General features: G+C 33.7%; 1 protein-coding gene across 4 annotated transcripts; it reads left to right on the top strand.

Annotated features, from left to right (window-relative positions):
* The first annotated feature begins 22,469 nt into the window (after positions 1 to 22,469).
* LOC108219960 (uncharacterized) lies at positions 22,470 to 24,248 on the top strand. Of its 4 annotated transcripts, none has more exons than XM_017393565.2 (5): positions 22,470 to 22,698; positions 23,209 to 23,271; positions 23,363 to 23,549; positions 23,643 to 23,850; positions 23,937 to 24,248. In XM_017393565.2, the coding sequence occupies exons 1-5, from the start codon at positions 22,550 to 22,552 to the stop codon at positions 24,011 to 24,013; spliced, it is 684 nt and encodes a 227-aa protein (XP_017249054.1). In that variant the 5' UTR covers positions 22,470 to 22,549; the 3' UTR covers positions 24,014 to 24,248. The 4 variants fall into 4 exon arrangements, with proteins under 4 accessions (XP_017249054.1, XP_017249057.1, XP_017249056.1 ...); XM_017393568.2 differs by having other exon boundaries at positions 22,470 to 22,702; positions 23,366 to 23,549; XM_017393567.2 differs by having other exon boundaries at positions 22,470 to 22,702.
* The last annotated feature ends 629 nt before the right edge of the window (positions 24,249 to 24,877 follow it).

Genomic DNA, 24,877 nt, shown 5'->3' with positions numbered 1-24,877 from the left:
TTGATCTTTAGGTCTGAAGAATCTCCTAACACCTTGGCTGTCCCTATACTCCATAATTGGAGTTGGCTCATAGTGGATTTTCTTTCCAGTGTAGGGGATCTTCAACCTTCTTTGCAAGCTAGCATCTGAACTCCATTCTTTACTAATTTAAAGAATTCTCTTTAGGACCATTTGCTTAGCAGGAGGTGTGAAGCCTCGTGTCCTCTTCATTGTAGCATAAATCTTTGTAAGAGAGCTGAACCCTTCAGATTGCAAAACTCTGTGAAGAGGCCAGGTGACATCACCCTTGCTTTTGTATGATAAGACTAGTCTTTCAGGAAGCTTGGAAGTTGGTTCTGTTCCTCTTACTTCATGAAGATCATTCAAATCCAGCTCCAACTCAAAAATTTCTTCAATATTAGCTATGACAAGATAGTCATCTTCATTCTCAGGTTCTTTAGGAGGTTTTGGAGGATTTTCCAGTTTCTTTGCCACTGTCTTCCCTTTCTTCTTAGGCTTTGAAGATTCTTGAAAGAGGAAGGCAGGTACAGGGATGTTTTCAAGGTCAATTGGCTCCTCCTTAGGCATGATTGGCTCATCATGGAAGTTGACATCTGGATGCACAACTGTGGTGTCTATGATTGGAGAAGAAGGCTTTGATGTTTGATCATTCTTTTTAGGCTCTTCTTCTCTTCTCTTAGCAGCCTCAGGCATCTTTGATCTAGCTTTAACTCTTTTCTTCTTCTTGGGAGCATTCTCAAGAAGTTCAGCTTCCAGTTCATTCTCCAGCTCAATTGCATACCTTTCATCAACTTTTATTTCTTGATTCATAGAAAGTTGAGACTCTCTATTCTTTCACATTCTCTGGCCACCTCTTCAGCTTTTGCAAATGAATAATAAGGATGGCCAGTTCCAATAAATAGCTTTTGGCCTTCTCTGTAAATGATGGCAAAATGAGCTTTTAAAGCCACATCTATAGAATCTTTGTAGCTCTTGATTTCTTGGCCCAAAAGCTTGTACTCACTTTTGTCAGGCCTGGCTAGTGGAAAATAAATTGCACTTGAATCTTTGCCAGGCCTTGAGTAACCACAATTGCTTGGAAATAGGGTGGCCTTGAAGTCATTCAATGTTGATGGCTCACCCTTTTCTTTCTTAGAGGGAATGACAATCTCAGGTGTGATTACCCGGAGAATTGTAGTTGTGGTAGGAAAGGAGGTTGGAGCTTCTGTGGCTGCAGATGTAGACTTTGAAGTTGAAGAAGCTTTCTTATCCAACAGAGCCAACCTTTCCTCTATTGAGTCCAGAGATGCCAGTCTTTTCTTCTCTTGCTCAGTATAGAAAGGAGGAGGAATTCTGCTTACCAACTCTGCAGGAGAAGGCAAGGGTTCTTTCTCCCCCTTTTTGTTAGCAGCAAGTGTAGGGCTAGGAAGGGAACTGCCAGATGTCATGAGAAGATGTTAGAGAAGTCCAGTTTGGACTCTCTGATGTTGAAGCATCTCATTCATCCGGGAGTTGAGAATGTGAACATTTTCCTCCAGAGCCTCCACTTGATTTTCTAACTGAGCTTGCTTTTTATCAGTAACAAACATGGCAGTTTTGACTTGAGCAGGAATCTTCTCATCAATCTGTTTGGATAAGTCAGTTTTAACAGATGTGATGAGAGAGTTGAGATGCTCTACCTCTTGTTGAAAATGAAGGGATTGATATTTGTTCAGTCTGAGGTTTTCCAAGGCCTGACTGGCAAGAGTAGCAGAAATAGATGGAGAAGAGGAAGAGCTTCCAGCTTGTGGATGGAGAAGTGATGTGGCTTGCCTTTGCAACTCTAGACTGACCACTGTTGCATTTGCAGACTGGATGGATAGCCAAGATGGAAGAGAAGTAGAGGGCTCTGCAGGCTCTTCACCAAGAGAATTGCCAATAGCTTCATTGAGATCATCATTACTTTCATCCTCATAAGAGAAATATTCACCAGCATTGGTAGGCAGAGCTGTAAGTGCCTCCTTTGCTCTGAGCTGGATGAGGTGGTATGAATGAGATTTAGACTCCTCTCAGCTGCTTGACTGTCCATTCTTGCAAAGGCCTGTACAGAGGACATACCATGAGTGAAAGTCTCAGGGTCTAGTGAAACACTATCCAAAATGGACCTGTATTCAGCTTGAAATTCTTGTTCACTAGACCCTTCATTGACACCTGTTTTTCTCTCATAATCTCTCTTTTCTTGCATCAAGGGCTCCCCTTGGCTCACCACACAACTTACCTCTCCCTCACATACCCTTTCTAAAGGGCCACTCAATTCCTCTCCTTTTTCCTGGCTGGAAGAAATAGCCAGACTCTCCACTCCCTCTCCTTTTGCCAGCTCCCAAGGCTGCCTCTCCACACTTTCACTCCCTTCCCTCTATCCTAAGAGTGTTTGTGCTATGATGTGGTCAACTACTGTAGAGGATGGTAGATCAGTTGAAGTACCAGTAGTGTCAACTGATGAGGGACATCTCAGTTGAAACAGTCATAGAAGAAGCTTACTGATGAAGGCTGTTAAGCACATCAGTTGAAGGACAAACACTGTTCAACGGATGAGAGAGGTCCGTTGAAGATAAAGAAGAAAAAGGTATGGAAGCTGTGACAGTTGAGTCTGTGGTGATTAATTTTAAGTTAGATTCCACAGAACTCATTGTCACAGAAGAAGAAATAGGATGAGAAAGATCCAACAAATCATCAATATGATGATGATCAATCTCAGAAAGGGGCTTCTCCATGAATTCCAAAGATGGAGAATTTACTAGTGTGGTGTGAATTAACTCCACATCCACAAAAGAGGTGGGGGATTGTGTTTGGATTGTGGAAATAGTAAGATCATGAATGTGTACAGGGGGTTGAGAGGTAGAAGGGGGCTGTGACTCCACATTTATTGGAGTCACATCAAGCTGAATTTGAGAAACTACAGGCAGAAAATCAAGAATTGATGCCTGAGTGTGTGTAAGGTGCTCGGACTTGTCACTCTTGTGCTTCTTTCTCCTATAAGCTTTAATTGGTGACTCTGTGTCCCTCCCCCTCTTTTGTTGTGTCCCTGGTTGGGGACTGTTTTCAATAGCAACATCCTTTTAGGAGGATGCTGCTAGGGATGTGTTTGAATCCTTGTTAATCTCTGCAGTCTTTTGGGAGACTGCAGAGTGGCTAGGCTAGTTATCACTCTCCTCTCCAGCCTTATCCTCAGGGTTTCTTTGATGTTCACCCTGTCCCTCCCCCTCACTTGCTCCAGTCACACTCCCCACTGGTTTTTGTTTCTTTGATTTTACAACAGGTGCCTTTTGGGAAGCACCTGAGGTTGCTTTTTAGACTTGGAATTAGAAGGGGGTGCCACTTGGGAAGGCTGCTGTGGGTCATTACCAGCAGCCATTGGGGCAGAAGGCAAAGAATAGGAGGTTGGGAAGAAGTAGAAGGAAAGCCATGTACCTCTTTTTCTTTTCCAGCCTCCATGATTGGCAGGTAGACCACCTCTAAAGAGGGGTATAGGTTCATCCTTAAGAGGTCCTTGAACACCCTCTTTTCCTACACAAAACTTGGAAGCTTGGCTTCCTGGTTAGTGATGACTAGCTTATCATCCAAATGATTAGCTAGCATCATAAGTAATCTAACATAATATATATTTTTAGGCCTATCAGTTCTATCACCTAACTTCTCCCCAATTTCATGGATCATCAAAGTGCCAAAATTATAGTACTCATTGGTCAAAAACATGTAAAGCATTTGCAAAATCTGAGAAGTAATAGCATCAAAATTACTAATTTTACCAGAAAAAGATTTTACAAAAGCATCACATAGATAGCTCCACTCTCTCCTAAGCCCTTTTCTAACTATTTTACCTAGAGCATCAGTAGGCAAAGCATAGTTCATGGCAAGTAACATATTAACTAATTGAGCATCAGAAGGCAATATCTCAACAGTATTTTCAGGACTTTTAAAACATGCATTCATGACATCACAGTTAATACAATGGGCAGTATTTTTGAGAGTGAAAGAGATAGTATCATCCTTACTGTTAAACTCAGCCGTAGTCCATATCTCTTCCACAACTTCATGATAGACAGTGGGAGTTGCAAGCATGGCATGGAGAGTTGGCTGGCCTTGATGAACTCCATCATCCTGTGAAACTCTTTTTCTTCCACAGCTTTGGTGTTCACAAATGAAGCGAAATTGTTCTTCTCATAGATGAACCCAGTTGGAGAAGTGTATTTCTTCATTGGCGCCATTGCAGTTTACAGAAAAAGCTTGGTGAAAGTAAGAACTTGTGTTTGCACAGAGAGAAAGGGAGTTTGTGAATTCGAAAGAGTAAGATGAAAAGAAATGAAAATAAACTAAAACACTTAAATACTTTCTCAGAAAATAGCTGTGATTGGCTGAGAAATTACCATTGAGAAGAAATAACTCTTATTTAACTCTACAAAAATTACACACACGATCGTATGTATAGAGTAGAGGAGAGATAAAAGAAATTTCAACGGCTCAGATCTGATAATAGTTTCAACGGATGAGATAAGCGCCTCTTTAAACTTCTCATTCAACTGATGTTGATCAGTTATAAGAGTTTCAACTGATGTCATCAGTTGAGATAACTAGACATTGTTTCAATGGATGAGCTAGTAGTCATCCGTTGAAATAATATTCCAGTATAGGATAATTCACTATCTCATCAGTTGAAATATTATTCAATCCATCCAGAATAAAGATCAAGTTAATTTTGATAAATTATCCTTAGCTGAATTCTGGCTGCCAAATTACAGACAAATTTACCATAAATTAGGTTAAATTTAACATACCTAATTTACTTACCAACCTTGTGAATGTAGATTCATCAAGAGGCTTTGTAAAAATATCTGCAATTTGTTCTTCACAAGGAACAAAATGCATCTCAATGGTGCCAGCCATCACATGTTCTCTTATGAAGTGATAATTGATGTCAATATGCTTGGTTCTTGAATGCTGCACTGGATTCTCAGTTATAGCAATAGCACTGGTGTTGTCACAAAATATTGGGATTTTTGAGAGGTTTAAACCATAATCAAGTAATTGATTTTTCATCCACAATATTTGTGCACAACAACTTCCAGCTGCAATGTATTCAGCCTCAGCTGTGGAGGTTGGAACTGAATGTTGCTTTTTGCTAAACCAAGAAATCAGTCTATCTCCAAGAAATTGACAAGTACCAGTTGTGCTTTTCTATCAATTTTGCATCCTGCAAAATCAGCATCTGAATATCCAATTAGATCAAATCCAGAGTCTTTAGGGTACCAAATACCAAGACTTGGTGTTCCCTTAAGATATCTGAATATTCTTTTAATAGCAATTGTATGTGATTCTTTAGGATCTGCTTGAAATCCAGCACAAACACATGTAGAAAACATAATATCAGGTCTACTAGCTGTCAAATATAAAAGAGAACCAACCATGCCTCTATAATTAGAGATATCCACAGATTTCTCATTAGGACTTAACTCTAATTTGGTGGCAGTTGGCATGGGAGTCTTGGCTTCTTTGCAATCCATTAAATCAAACTTTTTAAGTAAATCATAGATATACTTAGTTTGATTTATGAATATACCTTTCTTTACTTTTTTAACTTGTAAACCAAGAAAGTAGGTGAGCTCTCCCATCATGCTCATTTCATATTGACTTTTCATTAGATTAGCAAACTTTTTGAAAAGTTTCTCATCTGTAGAACCAAAAATTATATCATCTACATAAATTTGAACTAAGATAAAAGCACCATTTACATTTCTGTAAAATAGTGTTTTATCCACAGTTCCTCTAGAAAAATGATTATCTAACAAGAATTGAGATAGAGTATCATACCATGCCCTTGGTGCTTGCTTTAAGCCATAAAGTGCTTTTAATAAAAAGTAAACATACTCTGGAAAATTTGGATCTTCAAAACCAGGAGGCTAACGCACATATACCTCCTCTTCCAGTTCACCATTCAGAAAAGCACTTTTGACATCCATTTGATAGACTTTAAAATTTGCATAAGCAGCATAGGCCATGAAGATTCTTATGGCTTCCAATCTTGCAACTGGTGCAAATGTCTCATCAAAATCAATTTCCTCAGATTGAGAGTATCCTTTAGCCACAAGCCTTGCTTTGTTTCTGGTAACAACTCCATTCTCATCCATCTTGTTTCTAAATACCCATTTTGTACCTACAATTTTTCTATTTTTGGGCTTGGGCACTAGCTTCCAGACTTTGTTTCTCTCAAATTGATTTAATTCTTCCTGCATGGCAAGAACCCAATCAGCATCTTTGAGAGCATCTTCAATCACCTTAGGCTCATCCAGTGAAAGAAATGCACTGTACAAACACTCATCTTGAGTAGCTCTTCTGGTTTGCACAGATGCATTAGCATCTCCAATAATTAATTCAAAAGGATGATCCCTAGTCCATTTTCTCTGAGGTGGAAGTGATTGTCTTGATGATATTGCTTCATTGTTGAAATTTAGATTTCCATGTCGGAAAGCTCCCCCTAAATTTGACATCTCATTATTCCTTAATTGATTGGAATTATGAGATATTTCAACTGATGAATCTAGAGGAGTTTCAACTGATGCTTCTAAGGTAGATTCAACCGATGCTCCAGTTGAGTTTTCAACGGCTGATGTCTCATCAGTTGAATGCTCATCAGTTGGATTAGTAATTCCAGGATTAATTCCAGCATTCTGAATAGAATCATCATTTTCATCATCACTATCATAAAGATCACCTTCACCTTCATTCTCAAATCTGAGATTGTCATGAAATCCTTCATCTGACAGACCCTGAATCTTTTTATCATCAAAAACTACATGAATTGATTCCATAACAATGTTGGTTCTCAGATTGTAAACTCTAAATGATTTTCCATTAGAGTATCCAACAAAAATAGCTTCATCTGCTTTGGCTTCAAATTTTCCAAGATTCTCACCTTGATTTCTTAAAACATAGCACTTGCATCCAAATACATGAAGAAAACTAATTGTTGGCTTCTTTCCCTTAAAGAGTTGAAAGGGAGTCAAATTGTAAGATTTGGTTATAAGAGAAATATTTTGAGTGAAACAAGTATTGTTCACAGCTTCATCCCAGAAATAGGTTGGAAGTTGAGCTTCATTAATCATGGTTCTTGCAGCCTCAATGAGAATTCTGTTTTTCCTTTCTACCACTCCATTTTGTTGTGGAGTTCTTGGTGCAGAGAACTCATGAATAATTCCCTTATCTTCACAAAATTCTTTCATCAATGAATTCTTGAACTCAGTTCCATTATCACTTCTTATCCTTTCAACTTTGACATCTGGATTGTTGTTTAATGCCTTGATGTGATTGATAATGATTTTCCCAGCTTCATCCTTAGAATGAAGGAAGAAAGCCCAAGTAAATTTTGAAAAATCATCAACAATCACTAGACAATATTTCTTCTTTGAAATGGACATGATGTTGACTGGTCCAAACAAATCCATATGCAATAGTTGAAGGGGTTTCACAATAGATGAAAGAGATTTGCTTTTGAAAGAGCTTCTATTTTGCTTCCCTTGCTGACATGCTCCACACAGACCATCTTTGGAAAACTCCAGCTTTGGAATTCCTCTAACCAAATCCTTCTTTACTAACTCGTTTATTGTCTTGAAATTTAAATGAGATAATCTTTTGTGCCATAGCCAACTATCATCTGAGGTTGCTTTGCTGAGAAAGCAAGTGATTGATTCAGACTTAACAAGATTGAAGTCAGCTACATACACATTTCCTCTTCTTTGTCCAATTGGTACCACATTGCTGTCATCTCCCTTGGTGACAACACAGGCTGCAGGAGTGAAATTCACTTTGTATCCTTTGTCACAAAGTTGGCTGATGCTAAGCAAATTATGCTTAAGACCAGACACCAATGCAACTTCATCTATGATGACATTTTATTTTGCAATCAAGCCATATCCCATAGTATATCCTTTGCTGTCATCTCCAAAGGTAATGCTAGGGCCATCTTTCTCCACAAACTTTGTGAGCAGGGAAGAATCACCAATCATGTGCGTTTTGAACACCGAAGAATTAGAAAACGAGAAGTTACAATTAAATGAAAATACTTGTTTGCTTCATGTTAACTTATTAAACTTAAAAATTCAAAATGAGTCATTAACTCAAGGTAAGTCAAATTCGGTTGTTCAAAAGGATAATGATGAATTGGTTCATGCCTTGAATGAAAAAGATGAAATATTTGAGTTGGAAACTCAAAGGCTTAAAGATGAATACTACAAGATCTTAGCTCAAGTTATGGATCTAGAAAAGATTCTTAATGATAAAATTAATATTCTGAGCAAAGAAAAAGATGATCTTGAGAGAACAATTCAAAAGTTCACAGAAGGAAATGAGTTGTTAGATAAAATGGTACATTCGAAAATATCATATAACCATGAAGGTTTCGGATATGATAAAAATGCTCAACCTAAGAAGTTTGTACAAGAAAAGAAACAAACTACTTTTGTTCCCGCAACACCAAAGTATAAATGTTCTTATTGCAATAAAGATGGACATACGGTTGAATATTGCAAGATAAAGAATGGTGAGATTAAGGGGAAGTATATATGGGTTCGTAAAGGAACTAAACCATATACAAAGGTTGATCGTTTTTGTACCAAATAACTATGTTGATGGCACTCAAAGAAAACCAAAGTTTAGTTATCTTCAAAAACCCATTGTATATCAAAATAGAAATTTTGGGTATAATGCATATACTAATGGTCAATCATCTAGAAGTCATTTTGTTCCTAGTCATCATTTCTATCCTCAAAATAACATGTATTATTCAAATGATAGAAATAACATGTATCAAGGTGGCAACTATCAAAGATACAATTTACAAAAACCAAGATAACATGATTACTCTGGGAACAATGCATCTAGAAACTCCTATATGCCTACTCATGCTTATACCATGCCTACTTTTCTATAATGCAAAATCAAATGTGTATCATGATACTCTAACCCGAGGACCCTCAAGACAAAAGGGTACCTATAAATTCTATTGATTTGTTTTGTAGGTGTGACTTGTTACTAAACGAGACATGTGGTATCTTGATAGTGGTTGTTCGAGACATATGACCAGTAATAAGTCACTCTTGAATAGCATTAGAAAGGTCACCGCTGGATGTGTCACGTTCGGTGATAGTAGTAAGGGGAGTATCATTGGTATTGGAGATATCGGGAATGAACATTTCAAGATTGCTAATGTACAACTAGTTATGGGACTTAAGTATAATCTTCTCTCCATTAGTCAACTTTGCGACAGTGGATATAAGGTGCTTTTCTAATCTACTCATTGTTCTATCTTAAATAAGGATGGAAAATTGATGCATACTTGTCCTCGAAGCAAAAATGTGTACACATGTGATATTAGTAAACATTATAATGTGTGCCTAATTACTACACAAGATGACCCTTGGTTATGGAATCGTAGAATGGGACATGCTAATATGAAGTTAATAAAGAATATCTCAATGAATGATCATGTTAGGGGTATACCAAAGTTAAACTATCAAAAAGATCATACTTGTGAAGCTTGTGAAATAGGAAAGCAAATACGAGCTTCTCACAAAGCTAAGTTTATGGTATCAACCTCTAGACCTCTCGAGTTACTACACATGGATTTAATTGGACCGGTTCCGGTACAATGTCTTGGAGGTTGTTCTTATACATTGGTCATTGTTGAAGATTTTTCACGGTTTACGTGGACAGAATTTCTCAAAACCAAAAGTGATGCTTTTGAATCATTTGCTTCATTATGTAAAAAGATTCGAAATCAACAAAATAATACCATTGTCTATATAAGGACTGACCATGGTAAGGAATTTGAAAATTCTAGTTTCACTACCTTTTGTGAGGAAAATGGAATAATTCACAACTTCTCTGCTCCTTACACACCTCAATCTAATGGAGTTGTAGAAAGGAAAAATAGGACTTTACAAGAAATGGCAAGTACTATGCTTAATGAATATCGTCGTCCTAAATATTTTTGGGCCGAAGCTATGTCTACTGCTTTTCATATTCTAATTCGAGTTCTATTACGTCCTATGACTCAAAAGACTCCCTATGAAATTTATTTTCGAAAAATTCCTAAGGTTAGTTATGTTAAAGTTTTCGGGAGTAAATGCTTTATCTTAAATTCAAAAGATTACGTTACTAAGTTTGATCCCAAGTCAAGTGAAGGTATATTCCTTGGTTATTCGACCAATAGTAAAGCATATCGTGTATTTAATCTTAAAACTCTTGTGGTGGAAGAATCCATGAATGTTGTTTTTGATGAATTAAAACCACCCTCGAAGTATATTGATCTTGTTGATAAAGAAGACGCCAAATCAGATGTTGTCGAAGATGTTATTCTTCAATTCGAAAATATGGATATGGGTATTTCCCCTCCTAATAATCCATTAGAATTGTTACAAACTGAAGATGAACTTCCTAAAGAGATTCCATTAATTAGAAGTCATCCCTTAGATAATGTCTTAGGGGATTTGACGAAAGGAGTTCAAACCCGGTCACAAGTTCAAAATGTAGTAAATCATCTTAGCTTTATTTCGTAAATTGATCCTAAAACTGCCAGAAAGGCTTTGCTAGACGAGGATTGGATATTCGCAATGCCAGATGAATTAACCCAATTCACTCGTAGCAAAGTTTGGAAACTCGTTCCACCACCCAAAGATACTTCCATTATTGGAACTAAATGGGTGTTTAGAAATAAATTAGACGAGAATGAAACGGTTGTTCGTAATAAAGCAAGGTTAGTTGCTCAAGGATATACTCAAATGGAAGGAATAAATTTTGATGAAACTTATGCACCCGTAGCTAGAATTGAGTCTATTCGTATGTTCTTAGCTTTTGCGTGTCATAAAGATTTCAAAGTATATCAAATGGATGTGAAATCTGCATTCTTAAACGGGATCTTGGAAGAAGAAGTTTATGTTAAGCAACCTCCCGGTTTTGAAGATGCAATTAATCCGGACTATGTGTACAAGCTATATAAGGCTTTATACGAATTAAAACAAGCTCCAAAGGCTTGGTATGAAAGGCTTAGTAAGTTCCTATTAGAGAACAATTTTAAGATGGGAACGACCGATAAAACTTTATTTACACGACAAGAAAAAGATGATATACTACTTGTCCAAATTTACGTAGATGACATTATTTTTGGATCAACAATTAATGATCTATGTAAAGAATTCTCTGAAAATATGAGTAAGGAATTCGATATGAGTGTGATGGGAGAATTAAATAATCCGATGAGGGCATACATATATCACTATCTAAGTATTGTAAGGAAATGCTCAAGAAATTTGATATGGAGAATGCTAGACCCATATCATCTCCTATGTCAACTACCGACAAATTAACAGAAGATCCGAAAGGAATTCTTGTTGACACTAAGAAATATCGTGGCATGATTGGTAGTTTGCTATATATTACCGCTATTAGACCCGATATTCAATACAGTGTTTGTAAGTTTGCTAGATTCCAAGTTACTCCAAAGGAATCGCACCTATCCGCTGTTAAACGGATATTACGTTACTTAAAAGGCACGATGGATCTTGGTCTTTGGTATCCTAAGGGTGTACCTTTTGAACTAGTATGTTTTTCTAATTCGGATTATGCCGGACATTTGGTTGACAGAAAAAGTACTAGTGGTACATGTCAATTTCTTGGTGGATGCTTAGTCTCATGGTTTTCCAAGAAACAAAATTCTGTATCTATATCCACCACTAAAGCTATATATATAGCCGCCGCTAAATGTTGTGCACAAATATTATGGATGAAGCAAACATTAGCGGATTATAATATTAATTTTGATGTAATATCTATTTTATGCGATAACACGAGTGCAATTGACTTATGTAAAAATCCCATGTTGCACTCAAAGTCTAAGCGTATAGATATACGACATCACTTCTTACGTGATCATGTCAATAAAGGTGATATAAAAATGACTCGTGTAGAAACTGAGCATAATGTCGCGGACATTTTCACAAAGCTTTAAGTTCCAAAAGATTGCTAAACTCCGCTTGGATTTAGGAATGCTTGAATATTCAAAGTAATTCTATTTGGAAAAATATATTTTAAAATAGAATTTTCAGCATATATACTAATCATCTTACGTGTAAGAAGTTTTATCAAACAGAATTCTTCTTGTGTGTACTCTTAAAATTCAAATTTGTCAATAAGAATTTACTGATCGGATTAAAATGAGTTAGAGCACTGATTTATTTCGTATACAATTGATAATCTTTCTTAGGCGAGTGAATATTTTTGGTTGAACAAAAATATTTCTAAGATACTACGTATATGGCATTAATTTTATTTATCAAAAACAATTTTTTATTGCCAAAATTATTACTTATCTATTTTTATATCCACTTAATTTATGTGTTGACAATTATACATAATTTTATCAAATATAATTTTAGAATATCTTTTTGTCAAAAATTTGGATAAATTTATGGAATTATCAATTTGTGGATTATATTTATTTACCTTAAATTTTGGTAAATATATTTATACGTTCTCCAAAATTATTTCTCAAAATTATTTTTTGTCTAAATTTTCTCGAAATTATTTTTATAATATTTTGGACAATATTTTTTAAAGGAGATATATATATTTTGGTTGTTAGGTCCAGATACGATTGTAGAAGGGGGGGGGGGGTTGAATACAATCGATACAAAATAATCGCGGAAGTGAATCTGATTGAATATAACTTGCTAATCAGATTTATGATTAATTAATATAACAATGTTTGAAGTCGTTATATAATTAAAATGGTTCAGTTTTAATGTCCACTAAAGTTCGTAGAATAAATTCGACAGGGTATATTCTAGATTTTAGTGATTAAAACAACCGGGTTATCAAAACACAGAAAACTGTGGATATAACGATCAAGCAAGTTACGAACAACTTGAAAGCTTTACAAATGCTTTGATTTACAAAGTGATGAACCCTTGAAATGAAGAATACTAAGCCATATTTATAGGCAAAGCATTTGTACTTGTAAGACAATTGAAAGACAAGACAATTGTGAGTAGCAAAGACAAAGTAGCAAGGGCAAGACAATTACAATTGCCTAGCAGGCCAAAAGCATGGCAGAAAGACAATCTTCATGAAGGGTAAGACAAATGACCTTCGGTCAGACAATTAGGATTGTCTGCAGAAGCCATTCGGCCAGACAATCAAGGATTGTCTTGGAAGCCATTCGGTCAGACAATCTTGAATTGTCTTGGCAGAATGCATTCGGCCAGACAATTTAAGATTGTCTGCAAGCATCCAGTCGGTCAGACAATCTAATTGTCTTGGCAGATGACATCCCTTCGGTAAGACAAAGATATTGTCTTGGCAAAGAGCACTCGGTCAGACAATCTCAGAAGATTGTCTTGGCAGTTGTTTCAGGAACCTAGTATGACGATTGAGATTGTCTTGTAAGTTTCATAACATTCGGTAAGACAATCTAAAGAGATTGTCTTGCCGAATCCTTTACAAATTAGTAAGACAAATCAGATTGTCTTGATGCCAAAGTTTAGGTGATTGAAATGTAATTTGACATATATTTAAAATAGAAAATTATCCACTTAATTAAGTTAATCATATAAATTCATAAATTAAATTAATTCGTGAGTGAATTAACTTAATAAATAAATTACATAATTAATATAATTATTTATGAAGTGAAATAATAATCTATTAAATATTTAATCACCCATTCTTCAGTAGAACTACTTCCCGTCTTCTTTAAACATTAATAACTTCGTCTTGATCTGTCGAACGAACGAACCATCAAATCTGCTTGACTTCAAATATTTAATTTGAATAACTGATACACAGATGTACTGTCTGGTTCATCTGTATCTAGTTAAATCAAATATTCTTTGTCAAATAAACATTAAGAATTTGATTTGTTCGTCGAGTCTTCGTCTTGTAAGTACTTCTTCATTAAATGGAATCTTCTGATAAAATAAAGTATAGAAACTTTATATCTTCTGAACTCCTGGACGTGCCACAAAAGATTATTTGTGCACTGAGGCTTGAACATATTAATGAACTTCTTTCAGTGGTGTGCAGCAGCATCCTGGAATTTATCTGACATATAATTCCCATAAATCACGTGACGTTCTTCGTACGGATTCCGATGACTTGCTATTTACTGAGCTTTCTTATCTGAATTGAGTTGTACCTCTTTAAATACAAATAGGCTGAACATATGCCTTTCATTGGTTTTACGATTTTTGCACTATGTTATATCGAATTTTCAAAATTCAGTTTATCAAAAATTCAAAATCATTTTAACAGTTTATTTTTGAAAACGTGTGTCAGATACCTTACCCGGACACCTCATAACCCGACCCATGATCAGTGTCTTATTCCAAGCCGTTGATTAAAACCCTAAATATAATATCAGCCATCCATATATCATATATATATATCGTTACTTTTTTACTGTTGCCGCAAACAATGTTCATTTCTCTCGACTCCCTCTCGAGTCTCTTTCTCTCTCGAACTCTCTCGAGTTCTCTCTTCTCTTCCATGGCAATTTCTTGTAATTTGATTATCGCCTCTTCAAATCAAACTTCTCTACACTGCATCTACTCGATCTTGTTTGACTTGTTTCAGATTCCGACCCCACGTGTATTTGCTCAACGTGTAGAATACTGTAGGGTGAAAAATTTAGTTGTTGAACAAGTTCCCCTTAAGTATGGTCCACCAAAGCCTCCTGTAGAAGCTGCTAATAGGGACTATGCTAAAGAAAATGTGATTTTAAGATCTGTTATTGATGAGCTTAAGAATAAAAATGAAGATAACATGCATGAGATAAAAGCTCTTAAAAATGAACTCTTAGAAATTTATTCTAAGATTACATATCTAGAATGCAATCTGGGGATTGAGCATGTTGACACTGGAAATTTAGGCTCTAATAAGGATGTTATTAATCTGGTTGATGATGAGAATGATACTGCTTGTGCCGGTACTGTGTTTGTTACTGCAAATCTGCCTAATCTGACAGATTTCAACTACGACTTGGGAATTGTTGTTGCGGTTACAAATGTTTCACTTGGTTGACTATGATGCTGGATGTTTTCTGATATTTTCTGATGTTTGTTTAAAGATGTTTTGTTGTGGGGCCGGTAAGGTTTGTTTCTACTGGCGTATAAAAATTATCTTATTGCGGGTTTCTGTTCCGTACTAATCAGTGAACCTCACTGATTATGAGGAACATTTTGGATGTATTATAAAATCTGTAATATTTCGGATACATTTGTCTTATTTATTTTTCTGCCAACACGTGCACACACGTTTGATCCATTTAAGGAGAAAATTGAAATTAATTTTGATAGATTAATATCTCAAAATTAATATTCCGAATTTAATATTTAATTCTCGATCGAATAATTAAAATCTCGACTTGAATAAATTTTAAAACTTGCAACGATTTAAATACTGCTCTCGAAATAATTAAAATTCGAATTTTCTCAGCAAGTTAAAATAAGACTTGACTGAAATCAAATTAAATCGATAGTTCAATTTGTAATTATTCGGAAAATTAAAAAGAAATTCGAAACCGAGTATAATACTCTCGACTAAAGTCGATTTTTGCAGAATATAAAAGAAAAAGAATATTCAGTTGAGTTTTTATGGGAACGAATATAAACAATCTCCCGAAGACACAGAAATTTTTTCTCTCTCCTTCCATAAAAGAAATTTAGACCTTTTTGGTCTTTATCAACCAAGGGGAAGAAAAGACGTTATATAAATCCGTTTGTCCTCGTATATTTTCTACAAGGGGAAGGAAACGTATAAATATTAATGGGGAAGAAGACGTTGTTATATAACGTACAAAATTTTAAAATTTTAAGACCTTTCCAAAATAAATAACAAAATTCACTTTCTAACAATCTCTTATCTATTTCAGGAACTCGGAAGGATAACACCTTTATTTTGCTTAGTGTTTCGTGTGAGAAAAATTTATTTTTCAAATTCATGCATACACGTAGGGGAAGCACACACTTTTAAAATTTAATTTTGTGTTTGTTTGACAAATACCAAAAAGGGGAAGATTGACAGGATATCTTCGATATATAATTATTTATATATTTGTTTTTGTATTTGTGACAGACATTAAATTAAATTCACCTAGTAATCTTCCCAAATAGGTCATAAATTTATTTGATTAATTAAAAGTGGAAAGTTATTTTTGGCAAGTAATTTTAATCTCTAAATATTCCTTCTTATCAAAATACATTTATTTTAAAGGAATTTCTCTGATTACGCATTAGTGGCGCTGAGGCGTATCGTGAGTCTACGATTACCTCTTTCTTGCTACTGCAACATTAAAATTACATGAAACTCAAAAAAGGATTATCAAGATTTAATATTTTTTGGAGTACTCATGTTACGTTATTTACAAATCTTTATTTGAAGTAATTTATTCCTTATTTAATCATTTTATTGTCTCTCGGAATAAATTATGTTAAATCTTTCAAAAATTATCAAATCCTTCATACCTCAAGATTTATTATCTCTCGGAATGTAAGAAGCAATCAATTATATTTTAATTATTTTAGTGTCTAACCAAAGATCCTTCTTTGGTTAGACTTTATTTTATTTTTCAATTTCAGGAATATAAACACACACTTCTAAAATTACTTTATTATTAGATACATTATCCTTTATAATTTATATAATTTATATATATGAACTTATGCTCTTCTTATTTCATGTGTTTTTTGCAGGATCCTTGGTAGAGTGTTTAATGGGTTTTTTCCTATCAGACATTAAAATATTATTATCTAGAAGTCCGGAGATATCTCTGCATGTCTTTCGGTTAGATGATAATCTTTTTTGAATAAATGGAATCCCTTGTAGCGGCTATTGTATCTCGAGATACAACTCATCTACGAGTATGTAGACCCTGAGAAAAAAAATAAAAAATTAAGGAAGTCCGTGGATCGAATACCAAACGACTCACCAAACTCGACTGACCGACAAACCGAACTTTTTCATATTTCGCCTTTAATAATACAATAATATAATATATGATATAATAAAGATTTATAATATTATTTTTAAAGTTAGACCATTCGAGTATTTTAAAAAAATCTTAATGTATTTTGGTTGAAAAATATAACTGATAATTTATTAATAATTATATATAATGATATTATATTTTTATATATACGTCGCCTGTGTTAGAAAATCTTAAAATGTTAATATATATTAGTTAAAAAGTAATTATTATGTTGCTCGATATTATTTTAGAAGATTGAGTTTTTTAGTTAGAAAATATAAAACAAATAATATATTTTAATTAAAAAGAATAAAGAGTTATATATATATAGACCCCTATTTCGGTCCGTGCCATGCACGGGTGATAATGACGTTTGTAGTTTTATTGTCTATATTTTAAATTTCATACAAACTGATCACGCTAACCGAAATTTTAAATATTTTGGCCTAATTGACAATAAAAAAAATTTATTGGAACACGTGTTATTCAGACAATGCAAACAAAAAGTTAGATTGTAGAAGGGGGGGTTGAATACAATCTACAAAAATTTTATCAAACTTTTGTCCAACAGATTATATTCAAAACACAAGAGATAGATAAAACTAAAACAGAAATTTAAAGAACAAGGATCTTAAAAATTTCAGGTGGATTGTTTGATCCACCTAAGAGATTTTATATTAAGAACCTTCCAAGTAAAATATACTTGGCTGCTTACAGAAGAATGAAGAGCAGAAGCTTACAATTTCTTGCTAACTTTCTCTAGTGCTTTGCTCTTCAGTTCTTGGTGTTTGATACTTTGAAATGTAAATTACAAAGTGCATATATACTACTACAAACAAAATCTAGTCTACAAAAGTATTGTCCTTCCTATTTTCTAGCCAAAACAAATATGGAATTTCTTGGACTTGATACAGCATTTGGCAGCTTGAAATTCTTGTTGTTTTTCCAGAAATGGATGGCTTCGAGGTTCTCAATATTGACTAAACTGCTTTGAGCTTAGCTTCCAAAACTTGTGCAGCATCTGTCACATCAACCCATGTGCTTCTTGTCCTATTCTTGATTTGTAACTGTCAACTGTTAATCATTAACTGCTAATCTTGCTGATATTTGAACTATCGATTGATAGTCTTCTTTGGATTATCGATTGATAGCTTTCTTGATTTATCGATTGACAGTCTTCTTTGAATTATCCATTGATGGGTTGAAATAGCGATTGATAAGCTCCTTTGATTAGCCATTGATACTTTGTGACTAGCGATCGATCTTCATTTCATTTGGACAGATTACATGACTTCGAATATTTACAATTATGTCACCCTATCCATACATCCATTGATAGATCAACTGCTAATTTACAAGCATACTATTCTGCTATGTATCAATCGATAAGATGCTAAGCATGCCATCAATTGATCAGCTATATTTAAATTTAACTAACATTAATTTGCATCATCAAGCATCACATATTCCTAACAACACGTTATATACTAAGAAGACTCATAGAATAATACCGACCAGCTGATAATAAAAATTTATCGGAACACGTTATATATTAATATTTCAGTTTTAAAAAATAATAAAAATATAATATATAGTATAGCATAGTATAAATAGATAATATAGATCTGCGATATTACTTGTAAAACTGATAATATGGAGTAATTAAAAGTATCATTAATATATTTAGTTGGACATATCATCTTTAGTTAGGAATCTGAAAAAAATAATGTGTTTTAGTTAAAAAGAGTAGTTGTTATGTTGTCCAATGTTGTTTTTAGAAAATTGAATTTTTTTTTAGATAGAAAATACACAAAAGATAATAGTACTAGCCTTTAACCCGTGCGAAGCACGGGCGGTTATATAATTCGTAATTTATTTTTTATAATTTAAATTGTAAAATCATTTTATTAGTATTTTAATATTAATTGATTGAATTTTAATTAAATTATATTAACCAACAGATTATATTTTCTCACAAAATTTAGTTTTTACAAATTTATTATCTATTTAAAATATTTTTGTGTTATTAATAGGGAAAATCAATTTTTTTGTCACTCAACTATTTTTTTCTTTAGAAACCTACCACTGAACTAATGTTTTAATTTTTTTTATCACTAACGTTACTTTGGCATTGGATTGTACCACATTCCATCAAGTTTGACCTCTGACCGTTAAATAAAGCGCCTACGTGGACTGTCTCGCTGATGTGTTATGCTGATGTGTCGTATACATATATTTATAAGGGAAAATCAATTTTTTTGTCACTCAACTATTTTTTTTTAAAAAACCTACCACTGAACTAATGTTTTAATTTCTTTGATCGCTCGTTACTTTACATAGTCGGCCAGTATTCTTCTGCTATTTCACTGCTCTTGTCTGGTACTGATAAGAAACTAAAAGCAAAAGAAACAAATGATAACTTCATAATATAACACCAAAATCAATTATAGCAAATGAAATTATATAGGGGTCATTTGTTAAATCTGGATAAATTATTCTGAATGGTTAAAATTTCTGAATGAATTATAAATCTGGATGTCAGAGAGTAGGGTCATTTGATAAAATAAAGTCAAAATATCTGAACAACAATATTTACATTTTTCTAAAACTTAAATTATTTATTTATTTTTATTATATAGAACATTATTAAATTAATCCTATTTAAGATAAAAAATTGTAATAAACTAATTTCATGATTATATTATTTTAAGATAAATTATTTTTTATTTTTATCAATTATCTCACATTTATTTATAATAATATTTGCATGATAAAATTCATGCAACAATTAATTATTTTTTTAATCATAAGTAGCATTCACATGTATATATGTATATATATTTGTAATTTAATTAGGTATTTAATCTTTTTTATATAATAATTTAGTGTTTCTAAAAAAATTCTATTTAATAAGTTATGTAAAATAGAGTTACGTATATAATATTATTAAAATTACATAAAATGTGAATTTAATATAATATACAATTAGAATGGGTGCTTATCTTGCATGAAGTAAATTTTTATAAATAAAAGCAGAAATTCCACCGACAAGAGTATCTGGACGGGTTCAGTTAAAAATTTTGGAGTGACTCGTTAAGAAAGATTTTGTGTCGTTCAGTAATCAAAATGAGTAATCAAACGTTATTAACCAAAGAAGAAAGACTCGTCCAGTTAACATTGTTCCGTTCACCCGTTATCAAATGAGACCATAGTCTCATACTTTCATTTGCAATTTGATAACACAAGTCTCGTACCAAAAGAAATTACATAGTCTCATAGTAAATAAAATTACATAGTCTCACAATAGCTAGTACTTAAAAGGTGCAACCATCATATATTTTGCCACAAAAAATCAGTTCTGTTGAGATGGTTGACTTGAAGTCGCTTGTCTTTGTACCTCCTCTGTACCCTGATTTGGAGTGCATGGCTGTGAGCTAGTCAATCTAACTGTAGTTGTTGATGAGGACAAGTATGTATGTCCATCATCTCCAACTAGCACTCCCATATCAGCTGGTCTTCCACTAGTTTGAAGTATTGTAGTTGAGGCCTTCGGAGGTCTTCCCCTCCTTTTCTTTTGAGTTGAATCCTTAGGAGGTTGTTCATTTGATTATGTGTGATCACCAGCCTTACTTTGAACTTCTTTTTTGGCTGCGCTTGTTCTGATGAGGATGTTGCTACAGTCTACAAACAAATACTAGGATTAGTTAATCACAGATGACAAATGACAAATACATGTAACTTAGCTATCATACCTGTGATTTATTCTGTTTTCTCAGATCTTGTTTATTTCTTATGGAATGTGCCTTCGCAGCCTCAGATTGTGCTTTTTTAGCTTCTACAGCCTTCCTATGATTCTCCTGAACCTCAGCTTCATCTGTTTTACAAGTGGCCCTGTTGTGTCCAATCTGCAAACACCTACTACATTTCATTGTAATCCCTTTTTTTGATAATTTACAACCACTCCCAACTTCATCAGCTTCCCTCCTTTTGTGTTTTTTTGGCCTTCCAGGCATTCTCCTAGCTTTAGGAGGCAACAGTTTGATTTGTGTAGTTATTGGCCACTCCTTACTTCCTTTCATTGGGCTCAACATATATGAGTATGCTTTCATTTGGACAGATTACATGACTTCGAATATTTACAATTATGTCACCCTATCCATACATCCATTGATAGATCAACTGCTAATTTACAATCATACTATTCTGCTATGTATCAATCGATAAGATGCTTCAGCTTTGTTATAGTACCACATCATCCATTAATGGGTTAATCTCATCAATTGATACTGACTAAGCATGCCATCAATTGATCAGCTACATTTAAACTTAACTAACATTAATTTGCATCATCAAGCATCACATATTCCTAACAACACGTTATATATTAAGAAGACTCATAGAATAATACCGACCAGCTGATAATAAAAATTTATCGGAACACGTTATATATTAATATTTCAGTTTTAAAAAATAATAAAAATATAATATATAGTATAGTATAGTATAAATAGATAATATAGATCTGCGATATCACTTGTAAAAGTGATAATATGGAGTAATTAAAAGTATCATTAATATATTTAGTTGGACATATCATCTTTAGTTAGGAATCTGAAAAAAATAATGTGTTTTAGTTAAAAAGAGTAGTTATGTTGTCCAATGTTGTTTTTAGAAAATTGAATTTTTTTAGATAGAAAATACACAAAAGATAATAGTACTAGCCTTTAACCCGTGCGAAGCACGGACGGTTATATAATTCGTATTTTATTTTTTATAATTTAAATTGTAAAATCATTTTAATAGTATTTTAATATTAATTGATTGAATTTTAATTAAATTATATTAACCAACAGATTATATTTTCTCACAAAATTTAGTTTTTACAAATTTATTATCTATTTAAAATATTTTTGTGTTATTAATATGGGATAATTTATTATGAAATTAATTTTAAATCATATTTTTCATATTTCGTATATCATCATATGTATGAAAAAAAGATATTTGTCGTATAACCGATTAGAGTTAGAAAAAATATGTAATTATTCATGTTTGTATTGAAAAAAATATTCAAAATCATATATTTAAAATTTTATTTTATCGTCATTATAATAAAGCAAGCCAAAGGCTCAAAAATTATATGCCTGTGGTGTTTTGGATCGGTTTAAGACTTGTATTTATTATGAGGTAAATTTTTAGTGTTGTAGTGTATTTTAAATTTGTTCTTATAAGAGATAGATTTTTAGTCTTATAATTGTTTAAAACTTTTATCTATTAAGAGATAGATTTCTAGTGTGATTCTTTTTATTTTTAACAAGATAATAATAGAAAAATTACTAAAAAAAATGACTAAATCAAAAAATATGAACAAAATATAAGAATATAAATTATACTAATATTTGGCTTATATTATAGTATAATATAGATATAATGGACAGGTAGTACAGATAAGGCGGTGGTAGTTGAAAAAGAAAAGGGGTGTGAGAGAGGGAGATCGAGAGAGAGAGAGAGAGCGAAAAGATGGGATGGCTGAGCGAGAGAGAGACGGCCGAGTTGTCTGAAAAAATAGAGAATGCGATTGATTTTCGTGCATCCAGGCGATTCTTCAAACATTTCCGTCAACTCAAAGTTGAACAATTGGAGGGTCTCTGTGTTCCGGAGATTTTTATGTTTGTCTGTGTTCTTCTACTTTTGATTTCTACATTTATTTGATTATTTTGTTGATTATTAATGATGCCCTGATTTCTGTTTACAAACTCGTAATTTTTGATGTTGAGATCAGACCCTAATAAACAAGCTTGTAGTTAATTACAGTTTTTAGGTTAAAGTCAGCCCCTTTAAACATATCTTGTTAGTTTCTGCTTGTAGATTCACTCTGTTAGGCTTACAATTTGCTGTGATTTTGGGAGACTTGATTTATAGGGTTGCTCTTGATTTTACAATTACTTTGCCATAGTCTTTTAAAGTTGTGTTTCTTTGAGGTTGAATTAAGATACTAATAAGCGCTTGTAGTTGATGTCATTCGGTTGCTCTGTTTCCCCCCTTCTCCTTTAGATCTTAGAATTATCAGTCAACTATTTTTCTTATGCCTGCAACTCGAACATGTTTCCGTTTGTTGCATTCCATTACCCTTCTTTTTTATAAATTTCTTTCTTTCTTTCAATTTGATTTTATTGCAGGCCACAACATTTGACAACTTTCTTCAGTGTTGGCTATGACTCTAACTCTGCTTTATCTGAGGGGTAATGTTTTTATATTTTTATTATAGGTTTTCTTCTTTTCTGTTTCCTGCAAATTGTATTATCTGATGTTGTTTTCTTGCACTGTCATTAGCAGCCAAAGTTCAAACAATTCTAGTCGTGAAGAATGGTCACAAGTCTTTGATAGGGATGGATGCTTTCGTTTCTATCACATTCTTTCTTTGTTTCCTCCTTCAGATGATCTCTCTGGTATGAAGATGCTCTATAGGCAAACTCTTTGCTGGGCTCATTTTGCAGTGACAAGTTACAATGAAAATCATGTACTCTCTTAAATTTCATTCTTCTGTCTGGTATATTTATTCCTAGGTATATTGTTTGTACTAATCCAGTTGAGTTTGATTATCTAATTTTAGGGTGCCGATTACGAGCTTGTTGCCCCTTTAGTAAGTTTTCCCTTCTATCATGTGGAATGGCATGGATACCATGCTTATGTCAATTTCTTTGCTAAGCCTAAAAACAGTGATTCCTCTCCCGACCTCTTTTTTGCCGAGTTGGTGGCATGTGGTGATTCAGCTAATGAAGTTCTCAAGTGCTGCATCTTGAAACCTCGTCCTTCTCCGGGTAGAATTCTATGCACATGTAAATACTCGTTCATGTACATTTCTTTATAAAATTGACTTATGTTTACCTTTTCTTCTTCCCTGCAGTTGCCCAAGCTTTTGACCATGTTGAATTTTGGCTTCCTGCTGGAGAAGAATACCATTCGCCAAGCATTATGTTTTGATTTCGAGTGATTGTTCTCATCTTGTTATTTATCAAACTCGATAGGCTCCTCCTGCTTGGATTGGTGTTTACTTTAATTCATACAATTATGTTCTTGTAATTGAAATTTCAAGTAGCGTAAACTACTGTCTTACTGCTTGTTGGTATAACTTGGGAATTCACTTCCTAAATAAATTATGGTTCTGGTCTTTATTAAGTTCCCAGGAAGTGATATATATTGTTTGGTTGACCTGGTAGCTTTTGCACTTCCCGGATATCTAATTTCCTGTATATTGTTCTTCTCACTAACGGTCATCCATCCCACCATCTTCAGAGTAACTACCCTTTATGAAAAAGCACAAATTATAGTTTATGGAGACTAACAACTCAAGAAGAATTGTACAAACAATTGTGTAAGTCCCATCTTTCGTAATTTACATGCGGATATTTCAATCCTATAATTACCAAACACTTATATTAGCGGATTTTAGTGGTAAAACTTCTAAACCACTCCAAACTTCTAATTTTGCCCCAAATTTCTAACTTCCAAACAAGTCCAATGACCACTTGCGGCAGGAGTAAGAACAAACAACCACAGGATCTCTGTTACATAAATAACAAGTAAAAAGAATATCGCGTACCTTAAATGTTACTCCCTCCGTCCCACCATGTTCTTTACAGTTTTCTTTTTGGGATGTCCCATCCAATTCTTTACATTCCAAAACTTACCAAAAATAGTCAATGGGTCCCACCACTTCCCAACTTTTCCTCCCTTTTCACACTACTTTTACTCCCTTTTCACACTACTTTTACTCCACTATCTCTCTTTTATTCATTAAAAATTGATGGGTCCCACCACTTCACCCACTTTTTTTCCTCTTTTCCA

Source organism: Daucus carota, chromosome 5 (genome assembly GCF_001625215.2).
Source record: "Daucus carota subsp. sativus chromosome 5, DH1 v3.0, whole genome shotgun sequence".
In the NCBI taxonomy this organism is placed as follows: domain Eukaryota; kingdom Viridiplantae; phylum Streptophyta; class Magnoliopsida; order Apiales; family Apiaceae; genus Daucus; species Daucus carota.
Note: the sequence above shows the minus strand (reverse complement) of the source record. Positions and strands in the feature narration are given on the sequence as shown.

Excerpts from the sequence above, each read along its gene's own strand:
- LOC108219960 (XM_017393565.2), top strand. The coding sequence starts at position 22,550 with ATGGGATGGCTGAGCGAGAGAGAGACGGCCGAGTTGTCTGAAAAAATA. Across the intron at positions 23,550-23,642 it reads CAAGTTACAATGAAAATCAT|GGTGCCGATTACGAGCTTGT; the intron begins GTACTCTCTTAA and ends ATCTAATTTTAG. Across the intron at positions 23,851-23,936 it reads GAAACCTCGTCCTTCTCCGG|TTGCCCAAGCTTTTGACCAT; the intron begins GTAGAATTCTAT and ends TCTTCCCTGCAG.